General features: G+C 44.2%; 2 protein-coding genes across 2 annotated transcripts in view; one reads left to right on the forward strand and one right to left on the reverse strand.

Moving 5' to 3' along the window:
* The window catches only part of itga4 (integrin alpha 4), a 30,341-nt gene that overhangs the window by 15,519 nt on the left and 1,919 nt on the right, over positions 1–12,903 (forward strand). Inside the window, exons 15-25 of the mRNA XM_027022280.2 lie at positions 1,465–1,619; positions 3,891–4,043; positions 4,909–4,985; positions 5,919–6,069; positions 6,400–6,498; positions 6,600–6,676; positions 8,954–9,043; positions 9,339–9,426; positions 10,403–10,510; positions 10,876–11,001; positions 11,093–11,218. Coding sequence (XP_026878081.2) covers positions 1,465–1,619; positions 3,891–4,043; positions 4,909–4,985; positions 5,919–6,069; positions 6,400–6,498; positions 6,600–6,676; positions 8,954–9,043; positions 9,339–9,426; positions 10,403–10,510; positions 10,876–11,001; positions 11,093–11,218 — 1,250 coding nt within the window. The remainder of the gene's footprint in view (positions 1–1,464; positions 1,620–3,890; positions 4,044–4,908; positions 4,986–5,918; positions 6,070–6,399; positions 6,499–6,599; positions 6,677–8,953; positions 9,044–9,338; positions 9,427–10,402; positions 10,511–10,875; positions 11,002–11,092; positions 11,219–12,903) is intronic.
* cerkl (ceramide kinase-like) overlaps positions 12,723–12,903 on the reverse strand; it is a 44,310-nt gene continuing 44,129 nt past the window's right edge. Inside the window, exon 13 of the mRNA XM_027022298.2 lies at positions 12,723–12,893. Within this exon, the coding sequence (XP_026878099.2) occupies positions 12,872–12,893 (22 nt within the window). The 3' untranslated portion in view covers positions 12,723–12,871. The remainder of the gene's footprint in view (positions 12,894–12,903) is intronic.

Raw genomic sequence — 12,903 nt, forward strand, 5'->3', positions numbered from 1 at the left:
AAATGTACCACCTCGGGAAGGCCTTTGCCAAAAATAAAAGGAAAACGTTACAATTACAGTCTGTTAGGTGCAACTTTGCTTTTTTTTGCATCCGTGCTGCAAGGCCCCTCGCTTGTAAAAGGTGGAGAGTGAACTTAAACAGGGACTGAGACTATAAATATAAGAACAGGGGAGTAACAGCGATTACACTGCAATGCATTTCACATCCACTGGGGTTTAGAACATTGCGTGTTCACCATAGAATGAAACGGAACCATTTAGAACTACTTTACACAATATTTAGAACTACTTTCAACCTTTAGAACTACTTTAAACAACCTTTAGAACTACTTTACACAATATTTAGAACTACTTTAAACAACCTTTAAAACTACTTTAAACAACCTTTAGAACTACTTTACACAATATTTAGAACTACTTTAAACCTTTAGAACTACTTTACACCACATTTAGAACTACTTTAAACAATATTTAGAACTACTTTAAACCTTTAGAACTACTTTACACCACCTTTAGAACTACTTTAAACCTTTAGAACTACTTTAAACAACCTTTAGAACTACTTTACACAATATTTAGCACTACTCTAAACCTTTAGAACTACTTTACACAATATTTAGAACTACTTTAAACCTTTAGAACTACTTTAAACAACCTTTAGAACTACATTACACAATATTTAGAACTACTTTAAACCTTTAGAACTACTTTACACCACCTTTAGAACTACTTTAAACCTTTAGAACTACTTTACACCACATTTAGAACTACTTTACACAATATTTAGAACTACTTTAAACCTTTAGAACTACTTTACACCACATTTAGAACTACTTTAAACCTTTAGAACTACTTTACACCACATTTAGAACTACTTTAAACAATATTTAGAACTACTTTAAACCTTTAGAACTACTTTACACCACATTTAGAACTACTTTAAACCTTTAGAACTACTTTACACCACATTTAGAACTACTTTAAACAATATTTAGAACTACTTTAAACCTTTAGAACTACTTTACACCACCTTTAGAACTACTTTAAAGCTTTAGAACTACTTTAAACAACCTTTAGAACTACTTTACACAATATTTAGCACTACTCTAAACCTTTAGAACTACTTTAAACAACCTTTAGAACTACTTTACACAATATTTAGAACTACTTTAAACCTTTAGAACTACTTTAAACAACCTTTAGAACTACATTACACAATATTTAGAACTACTTTAAACCTTTAGAACTACTTTACACCACCTTTAGAACTACTTTAAACCTTTAGAACTACTTTACACCACATTTAGAACTACTTTACACAATATTTAGTACTACTTTACACCACCTTTAGAACTACTTTAAACCTTTAGAACTACTTTATACCACATTTAGAACTATTTTATTGTTTTATAGTTTTGTGTATTTTTTTATTTGTATCCTTTACTTTTCCTCCTTCCTTCCCAGAGGTGAAGTTCAACCTCACTGCCGATGTCCACAACAAGGAGCCTTTTCCCTCTCGCTTCTATTTCCATGGAAATGGAACGTCCAATGTCACAGCAGGTCGAGTGAGGGCCAAGCATGGAGAGGAGACCTGCAGCATGCACCAGGCCTTTCTGAGGGTAAGAGAACACTGCGACCGTGACGGCGAGGGGGGGGAAGGCAGACGTGGGGCAACAGGTGGGCAAACGTGTGTTTACCGTACACATCATACTGTACAGGTCCACACATATGGGTCAAAAGGTCACGGGATCAGATCCTGCATTGCCACACTTGATTAAAATGGCCTACTGAGTCGTTAGTACGTATATAGCCATGCATACACAGATCACAGCAGTAGTGTGTAGGAAACATTATTGTTTAAGGTTTTGCAGACTGTGCCTTTACTGTGAACGTGGCTTGTGTGGCAATTGCGTCCCAGATTTCTGATGTCGTTATTTTTATTTATGTTAACATTTTTCACACTCTTGCTTTAAAACAGTCCCGTTCTACCAGAAAAAAAGCGCTGTGGTAGATTTGCATAAGGTTAATAAACTCCTCCATCTGTGCGATGACCCGTACGTGACGGAAGTTACCAAAAGAGTTCAGCATCTCCCATGGCTAAGTGCTGATGCAGACTTCCTGGCAGCAATGACTTCTCTTCTTGAGTAACTTGCTTTTCTGAGTCTTCCTAATCCAGCTCAAATAGGAATTTGACTCCTGACTGAACCCTGGATTCAGATCCTCTTTTGTGTTGCGCTGCTCCTTAACACATTGGGATGAATCCTCCCTATCAGTCCTCAGCAGTCATGAGCTCTGCAGTGATATCTGCATCAGCACCACTGTGGGATGGGCGAGAGAGATTCTGATTGGTTTGGATTGGTCCTGGTTCTGACGGGCTCTGATTGGTTGTAAGTGAAGACCAACTGATTGCAGCTTTTGTGCTTCTTCGGTCAACTAAACAAAAGCGACTGGGGTGTATTTGAAACGCCCTCCACTCGCCAACATTAGAGTGGCGATTCTGTATCTTGGCTTCTTCTTCTGCTGATCGTACCGTTGCCTGAGGGAGGCTGAGGTGTGACTCAGCCCTAGTAAATATCGTAAACACCAGCCTGATGTTTTGACTCAGCACATCAGTTCATTATCGGCTGGAATCAGGTGTGTTGGAGCACGGGGAAGACTGAGCCGTGGATTGTGTTGGCCCTCAGTACATGGAGTGTGGAGGCTCCCAGCTTTCTTATGAAACAGAAGAATGAACGCGCTCTTTCCTACAAGTTAGTCGAGAAATGATAGATCATCAGCATGGTGTGTGTGTGTGTGTGTGAAAGCAGTCCAGGTGTTCACTGAAGCTCCTCTGGGTTCCTCTCCCATTTCACTCTCAGTAATCTGCTGCTACTGGTGTTTTACATTGTAATTAATGGGGCTCTCTGTGTGGCTGCCACGGTAACAGGGGCTGGTGGCGGAGGTGACGTTCAGAAACATGCTCAGTTACCCGTCATGGGGAGTCTGGGATAGAAAGCCTGCTTGTACTGTACTGTCTGCACTTTAAGGAATGAACAGCCGAGGGCAGGTGGGATGCAGACAACGGGAGTGGTTTTACTGGGAGCACTGAGAACATTGGGAGGAGCTAAAGCCATGGCCTTGTTTTGTGGGCTCCCCCTTCATAATTTTATTGGTTGACTGCATTTGACCCGCACATGCACCAACCCACACACACACACACACACACATGCACACACACACACTTACATGCACTGCAATGTGCAGATGTTGCATACCTTTGCATCTTATAAATATAGAAAGGAAAAAAAGAAGCATATGCTATCTGCGGTACCGGCATATACATCTCACATTCGTGAGCCCATGACCTGCAGAAAATGTGTGAAAAACGCCTATGTGTGTACACACCCCCTCCTGCACGCGGCCACCTCTGTGGGGGCAGGAAGTGGACTTCACTCTGTACCTCCCAAGTGGCTTCCCTGTGTAGAGGACAGATCACTGGGGTTCTGTGGCCCGGTTTTCACTGCCTGGGTTAGTACGGACTCAGATAAATGCCATAAACGTAAAGGACTGTGACTCAGTGGTTGCATGGTGTGTGTGTGTGTGTGTGTTTATCACACACACAGTGAGGCCAAGCTTTGTTTGCGGTTGCCATGTGCTGCAGAGTCGGTATAACAGCAGGTAGAACCTCCAGAGCTCAGGGCCCACGTGCTCCGGGCAGCCCAGCCTGGGCTCAACCAGGGTGCGGGAGCCACTCCCACCACGGCCGTCGGCAACCCCCACCAGCGTCCAGGTTACGCCAGAGCAGAGGAGCGAAAGAAAGAACTGAAAACACAACCGAGAGAAAGGGATAAAAACAAGAAATAGAGCAGTGCCGTGTTTCGTTCATCCCTCCATTCTTTCCGGCCTTGCAGAGGGATGTTCGTGACATCTTCACACCTGTCCACTTTGAGGTGGAGTACGAGCTGGGGGAGCACAGAGTGGCGAGGGCTGGTCCCAAGATCTCACGCCCCCTCACGCCCATTCTACAGCAGCGAGAGGGCTTCAGTAACCTGGTCAGCAACAAGGTGTGGACACCAACCCCCATACACTTCACACCTACCACACACCTGTACACCCGTTTCACCTGCCTTTCAGAGTCTCCCTTACATAAACAGTTGTGATTAATGATTTTATTACGTTTTTGCAGTTCGTTTTAGGTTAGCTATTGTGTAGCCCTGCCTAACTCGACACTAGTGACTGAAGACAGTTTAATCAGATACAAGAACTCGGGTTTGCAGTGGATATAAGCTGGGGAAAGACGGGCTGTCACGTCTCAAGCATTTTAGTCAACGAAGAGTTAAAGCAACAATCAAGTCATGTGTTTGTTGACTGAATAATAAACGTGGTAAATATGACATGGCAGGTTTGGTGATGTGGACTGTGTAGTAATGCTAAAAGGGTTTTAAACGCAGTTTAATTCTGCCCAGCGTAACTTTCCCCAGAGCTGCTGGTGAAGGACACACACTGGTTCACTGGTTAAGAATAAGGACTTACGTCACACAAAAGATGCTCAAACAGCAGAAAAGTCTAGACAGGCCATCTTTCTTTTGCTTTTTTTCTGACGAATGGTCGTGATCTGCTCAGAACGAGAGATTTTCACACATGAATTATGTAATACATGAATGCTGTATTTTCATACGAGTGGTTGTTATGGTTTATTTTTCCCATTTAACAAAACCTGCCTGCTTGTCTGTTCAATGTAGGTCATGGAAATTCAGGGAAATTCATAGAAAAATCAGGGAAAAGACAGAATTTGACATTTGGGAAATGGGAACACTGCAGGTCTAATTCACATACTTGCTGTTTGTATTACTGTCCACTATGAGATGTTTACTTCTGCTGATTTAAATTTTTGTTTCTGTATTTGTGTGTGTGTTCCTGTCCTCACAGACACAATTTGCCAGATACTGCGTCTGGGAAAATTGCTCAACAAACCTACAGATTTCTGCACATCTGGTACTACCACAGTAAGATGAGTTTTTTTTTCTTGCTGTCTGTTGTGAATGTCTGCAACTGGGAAAAGATTACGTTTAGGGTTAGGTTAGGGTTAGGGTTAGATTAGGTTTAGGGTTAGATTAGGGTTAGGTTTAGGGTTGGGTTAGGGTTAGGGTTAGGTTAGGGTTAGACTAGGTTTAGGGTTAGATTAGGGTTAGGTTAGGGTTAGATTAGGGTTAGGTTAGTTTTAGGGCTAGATTATGGTTAGGTTAGGGTTAAATTAGGGTTAGGGTTATGTTAGGGTTAGGGTTACATTAGGGTTAGATTAGGGTTAGGGTTAGGTTAGGATTAGATTAGGGTTAGGGTTAGGTTAGGGTTAGATTACGGTTAGGTTTATGGTTGGGTTAGGTTTAGGTTAGGGTTAGATTAGGGTTAGGTTAGGGTTAGGTTATGGTTAGGGTTAGATTAGGATTAGAGTTAGGTTAGGGTAAGGGTTAAATTAGGGTTAGGTTTAGGGTTAGGGTTAGATTACGGTTAGGTTTAGGGTTAGGTTAGGGGTAGGTTAGGTTAGGGTTAGATTAGGGTTAGGTTAGGGTTAGATTAGGGTTAGGTTAGGGTTAGGGTTAGGGTTAGATTAGGGTTAGGGTTAGGGTTAGATTACAGTTAGGTTAGGTTAGGATTAGGTTTAGGGTTAGGGTTAGGTTTAGGGTTGGGGTTAGGTTAGGGTTAGGGTTAGGGTAGATTTAAAAAAAAATACACATGCACCCTTTCATGAACACATGCTATAACCACAAACAATGTTGAAGTGTTCAGGTGTTCAGTTGTTTGTCCTTTTGCTCTTAACACACACGATTCCAGATTCCACCACAGGATTGGTGGTTTCCTAATCTGAATCACAGCATCCAGCATCTTTTATCCTGTGTGAGCACATTTGTGGAGTCTGAATTAAAGGTTGTTTATCGCAGATCTCACAACAACGTGCCGTATTTTGCACTGGGAAACGGGAAGACCATCATGCTGAACGCCACACTGGCCAACATAGGAGACGACGCTTTTCTGCCCAAACTGCTCCTCCGATTCCCCACCAACCTGCACTTCATCAGAGTCCTGGACGCGGTCAGTGGTCTGACGCAAACACAACAAACTTGGCGTGCATGTTTTGGTTCCCTCACGATATCATAGTTACCAAATTCATAATGCGGTAAAAATAAATATCATTGAATCATTGGGCCCCTGGTGCTGATATGAATGTACCTGATACATATAAACTCAGAAGTGACTCTGTTGCCTTTGTTTTTCTTTATCACTTTATCACATTAGCTTGATCACTAATTTTGAAGTTATCAGACCATTCAATTGTGTTATAGAGTGAATAATAATTAATGTCTCATTAATATTTAATAATCATTAATAATCATCATGTCTCTGACATGACGGCGACTGCAGGAGGAGAAATATGTGAGCTGTGAAGTCGTTGAGGAGAACAAAACACACGTCGGTCTTGACTGCAGCGTGGGGAACCTGTACATCCCTTCACTGTCGAAGGTAGCCATCTGCCCCCTCCGCACACACTCTGCACACACTCCACACACACTCCGGCCGTGTTTGGGTTTGTTCTGCCACTAAATGACTGACTGTGTTTTCAGCTCAATATCAGCTTCCTGCTGGATGTGAACCAAAACAGCAGCGCTGGAGATCTCAGCATCAGTATAAATGCCACGAGGTAAACAACCACAAACTACCACAAACAGCCACAAACTACCATAACACATAACACTCACCTTAACCAATCATACCCTACACATAAACTACCCCTCACCTTAACCAATCATACCCTACACATAAACTACCCCTCACCTTAACCAATCATACCCTACACATAAACTACCCCTCACCTTAACCAATCATACCCTACACATAAACTACCCCTCACCTTAACCAATCATACCCTACACATAAACTACCCCTCACCTTAACCAATCATACCCTACACATAAACTACCCCTCACCTTAACCAATCATACCCTACACATAAAATACCCCTCACCTTAACCAATCATACCCTACACATAAACTACCCCTCACCTTAACCAATCATACCCTACACATAAACTACCCCTCACCTTAACCAATCATACCCTACACATAAACTACCCCTCACCTTAACCAATCATACCCTACACATAAACTACCCCTCACCTTAACCAATCATACCCTACACATACACTACCCCTCACCTTAACCAATCATACCCTACACATAAAATACCCCTCACCTTAACCAATCATACCCTACACATAAACTACCCCTCACTTTAACCAATCATTCCCTACACATAAACTACCCCTCACCTTAACCAATCATACCCTACACATAACCTACCCCTCACCTTAACCAATCATACCCTACACATAAACTACCCCTCACCTTAACCAATCATACCCTACACATAAACTACCTCTCACCTTAACCAATCATACCCTACACATAAACTACCCCTCACCTTAACCAATCATACCCTACACATAAACTACCCCTCACCTTAACCAATCATACCCTACACATAAAATACCCCTCACTTTAACCAATCATTCCCTATACATAAAATACCCCTCACCTTAACCAATCATACCCTACACATAAACTACCCCTCACCTTAACCAATCATACCCTACACATAAAATACCCCTCACCTTAACCAATCATACCCTACACATAAACTACCCCTCACCTTAACCAATCATACCCTACACATAAACTACCCCTCACTTTAACCAATCATACCCTACACATAAACTACCCCTCACTTTAACCAATCATACCCTATACATAAAATACCCCTCACTTTAACCAATCATACCCTACACATAAACTACCCTTTACTTTAACCAATCACACCCTACACATAAACTACCCCTCACCTTAACCAATCATACCCTACACATAAAATACCCCTCACCTTAACCAGTCACACCCTACACATAAACTACCCCTCACCTTAACCAATCATACCCTACACATAAAATACCCCTCATAAGAACACATTTACTGCCCAGACGCCTCCTGACATTTATAATGAACATTATCTTTGATCATTATAACAACTTCATACTGAAACACAAAGACAACATAGATGGAAGCCTTACACGCTGGGCAGAACAGATCCCTGCCCTCAACTCAGTACAGAGCCCCGCCCTCAACTCAGTACAGAGCCCCGCCCTCAACTCAGCAGAGCCCCACCCTCAGCCCAGCACAGAGCCCCGCCCTCAGCCTAGCACAGAGCCCCACCCTGAGCCCAGAACAGAGCCCAGCCCTTAGCCCAGCACAGAACCCCACCCTGAGTCCAGAACAGAGCCCAGCCCTTAGCCCAGCACAGAGCCCCGCCCTCAGCCCAGTGACGCCGCCCCTTAGAATCACTCAGACAGAGAAAATAACAGACGCGTCTGAGTCTATAGAAGACCTGGTCTGTTTTAGGAGTAAATAAACTTCGACTGCCCTGATAAACAGCATCAAATGTCGTTTTCTGTACTTTTTTCTGTACGTTTACTGTAGCTTCCTACATGCAAACAGCAGAGTATGAAAAACGGCCTTAACACACCACTCTATGTTAGGAAACGTGCATCATCTTAAGAGCTGTTACCTTCTAAGGATCAAAGGAAAGTGTAAATTTAACATTTACATAAAATGATGGCTTGATTATCACCTTTGTAAATTCCTGTCGGTGACGTTAAGAACTCCTGCCAGGCGGTCTTTACTGAGATATATAATCAGTAGAGTTTTTTCTGTGGAGGAGACTAGCAGTAGATGTGACTGATGATGGTGGAACATCTACAGTTAGAAGGAGCGTTGGGTGTCGGCCAGGCTCACACATCCACCGCTGGCTCAGAAATGCCTTTTCTCTGAGCAACCTTTATTTATTTAGTCTAGATTATCTATCATGTGTCTGCACAAACAGGCTCACAGAGTGTGTGTGTGTGTGTGTGTGTGTGTTTTATTTCAGAGAGAACTATGAGAACAAGAACCTTCTGCATGACAACTTGGCCTACCTGACATTGCCTCTGAAATACGGTGTGGACCTCAGCGTCCATGGGTGAGTCTGGGGTCCAGCTCGGATGTCCCGACGCGGGGAGTGAAACGGTGGCTGGATCCTGCCTCTTGGTTTCTTCAGGATAAGAGATCTGAATGACTCGTAACTCAAACTGGAGCTGAAGTGCATTTAGGATTCAGAACAGAAACCCAGTAAAATGACTGTAATGAGTAAAAACGATCAAAACGATTCTTTTCACCCTTTGTGAAGTTTCATTTTGTTTCACAGTGTCAGTAAATCCCAGGCAGTCCTGGGCTAAGGGGAATTTAACACACCCGTTATTCTCTCTGATGGGCAGGTTTGTGTCCCCAAAATCTTTCATATTTGGAGACCACACGCGGACATCAGTGGACTGCTACTCCGATCGTTTCAATTACACATTTAAGGTGAGGTTAAAGGTCAGTGGTGCAGCCTGCACAGTGCCCCACTCTGCTACAGGTCTGCGGTTTAATCCAGCGCACAGTCGTCAGCACACGAGGCATGTTAGGAAAGAGGTAAAGAAAGGAAGCCACTAAACAACCTCACAAATTCTCAGGGCAGTATTTCTACCTTTTTGAGTTTGGGTCTTAGAGCTCTATATCTGAACATCGGTCTTGCGACCCTCTTAGCCCTGGAGGCCTCTGTCAGTCTTAGACTCCGCTACTAGGTTCCCCACAAACACTCAAATATTATCTATATTCGCTAATGTTGTCTCTCTGCCGATTGACACCGGAGATGTTGATGGCGGTGCTGAGCTTTCCCTGGTCCACGACATCTGAAACCGAGGTCGAGACCAGAGGACCTTTTTTGTCTCTAGGGGAGCTACCCCATCAGTATCCCAGGTTGAGGCGCCCCACATCGGCAGCTTGTGATGGAAGTCAGTCACACTTCAGGCAGACAATAATATTTGAATGCTTCTCACAGAGCCAGCCCCAAACATGGTCACGCATGGTCCTAGTACATGGTCACGTGGTCCTAGTTCATGGTCACGTGGTCCTAGTTCCTCTCCATCCCCACTCTTGCCATCACGTTTGACAGCTGTAAGCACACGCGGGGTTCCTGTTATTCAGGTCTCTTGTTCTGTTCCACTCAGGTTGACAGCAATTATTAACCTCAGACAGAAACCTAGACATAAAGGTTAATGGTTCAAATACATTTGTTGCCAGAACATTTATAGATAAAGTAAGTAATGTATGTAAAACGCCTTCACAGCAGTAGGCTTGTCTACCAGGTACATGAGTCTATCAGGCTCACGTGTCCTCCAGGCTCATGCGTCCTCCAGGCTCACGCGTCCTCCAGGCTCACACATGTACCAGGACTTTCTTCTCCTTTCTTGCATCACTGAGAATATGATTTTTCAAATGTGTGTTTTGTGATTTCCAGGTCATGAACACTGGTCCCAGTAGAGCCCTCGACACAAAAGTGCAAATCGAGATCCCTCACGTTCTCACCCCGTATCCGGACAGACTGATCCAAATCAGAGACTTACAGGTGAGACAGGAAAATAAAGTCCCTAACACATCAGTAGAAGTTGTACCTTTTACGTGATGTAACTGTATTAGATGGTACAGTAGTGAGGAAGCTTGTATATTTGAGCAGCACAGAAATAAATTGGCTACTCTGACTAAACCCAAGGGATCTGGACCCATTTGTAAAGCTGCTTTATGACAATGTGTGTTGTAAAAATAAATACATAAATAAATTTGACTGACTACAGAAATAAACAGAACAAGATGATCGTGCGTTGGTCAGCGTTCCCCTCTGTGCTCTTTAGTCACATGTACATGTTATGTAAATGCTTCCAAGTGTCTTATTTAGTGTGAAACTAAACGTGAGGATGCCTTTATGTCACACAGACGACTTTAGGCCGATGTCACGTGAAGAACGGCACTCTGCCCATGAAAGACGTCTGCGACGTTCCGAAGGCGTCGGTGCTACAGGAGCTTGTCTTCTTCGTGTCGAAGAGCAGCAGGAGACGCATGGTGACGCTCCCACCTACTCCCACGCTGAGGTTTGATCCGCAACCGCTCCCTGCGCCTCTCACACCCCTCTACCCTCTCCCCCCCCGCACAGTTCTGCGTCCCAGCGGACGACGCCTGTGCCACCGTGGAGTGCAGTTTTGGCAACATGGACGTTGGTAAAGAAGCCACTGTCAACCTGGAGGTGGAGCTCAACCCTGATGTTCTCCAGATGTACCCCGTAAGCAGCGTGTGCGTGTGTGTGTGTGTGTGTGTGTGTGTGTGTGTGTGTGTGTGTGAGTGTGTGTGTGTGTGTGTGTGTGTGTGAGTGTGTGTGTGTGTGTGTGTGAGTGTGTGTGTGTGTGTGTGAGTGTGTGTGTGTGTGTGTGTGTGTGTGTGTGTGTGTGAGTGTGTGTGTGTGTGTGTGTGCGAGTGCGTGTGCGTGAGCGTGTGTGTGAGTGTGTGTGTGAGTGTGTGTGTGTGTGTGTGTGTGAGTGAGTGTGTGTGCGTGTGTGCGTGTGCGTGTGTGTGAGTGTGTGTGTGTGTGTGTGTGTGTGGGTGTGTGTGTGTGGGTGTGAGGGTGTGAGTGTGTGTGTGTGTGTGTGAGTGTGTGTGTGTGAGTGTGTGTGAGTGTGTGTGTGAGTGTGTGTGTGTGTGTGTGTGAGTGAGTGTGTGTGTGTGTGTGTGTGTGTGTTGTTGGACATGCTGTTTCTTCTCTTGTGTCGAGAATTTGAGAATGACAACAATACAGATGATATTTCATTAGTTCACTCCAAAATAAGCCCGTTAAGTGAGATATATAAATTAAAAAAAAACTCCAAACGATATTGTGATTAATGACAATTAGCGACCGTTAGTCCGTCAGAGTTCATTTGGTATTGACCCTGTTACACAGAGTTATTTAAATACGTATTAAATATGTTGTGCTATGATGCTTTCTGCTAGGTAGCAGACAATAGCAGATGCTAGCAGACCTTAGCGTAGCGTGAACAACGCCCAGACACACAGCCATGCCAGCACACGCGCTTTAGTGTGTGGTTGTACAATTATTAAGAGCAGAGATGGGTGAGCCTTAAACTGGGGCACAGTGAGCAGTAGGTGAGTGGGGTGGCATTATTCAGTGTGTGTGTGTGTGTGTGTGTGTGTGTGTGTGTGTGTGTGTGTGTGTGTGTGTGTGTGTGTGTGTGTCTGTCATGCGCGTCTGCTCCTGGTGTGTGCCTGCACTAAACACTAAAGTTCTTCCTCTGCTTTGGCATGACCGTTTAAAGGGCTGCTTAATTAGTTCAAATCCGCTGTGAATTAGTCATGTATGTTGCTAGGAGAGACTGCACTGAAGACTGCAGTGTCTGGGACATGTCCACAGCTCAGTGTGTGTGTGTGTGTGTGTGTGTGTGTGTGTGTGTGTGTGTGTGTGTGTGTGTGTGTGTGTGTGTGTGTGTGTGTGTGTGTGTGGGTGGGTAGGTGGGTGTGATATGGCTTAAATGTGAAAGTGTGAGGTGAACAGTGTTTGTGTGTGATGTGGCATGGCTTTGGCAGTATAAGAATTCAACTGTGTGCACGTGTGTGTGCATGCATGTGTGTCTCTATACAGTGATTGTTATGTAAACATGAATGAGAAAAAAAGAAAGATTTGAGCAGTGACTTTATAGTTTTAGAACCACACTGTGTTAATATCCTACAGACATGATGAATTACAGAGAAACCTCCCAACACCTCCCAGTGAAAGACCCAGTGCTCCCAGTGCTCCTAGTGCTCCCAGTGCTGCCAGTGACAGGCCCAGGTTCCCAGAGACAGGCCCAGGCTCCCAGTACTTCCAGAGACAGGCCCAAGCTCCCAGTGCTCCCAGTGACAGGATCAGTGCTCCCAGTGCTCCCAGTGAGAGGCCCAGTCTTCCTTAGGCTAATTCATAATTTTCACTAGCAAAGA

This window comes from Electrophorus electricus, chromosome 2 (assembly GCF_013358815.1).
Source record: "Electrophorus electricus isolate fEleEle1 chromosome 2, fEleEle1.pri, whole genome shotgun sequence".
NCBI lineage: Eukaryota > Metazoa > Chordata > Actinopteri > Gymnotiformes > Gymnotidae > Electrophorus > Electrophorus electricus.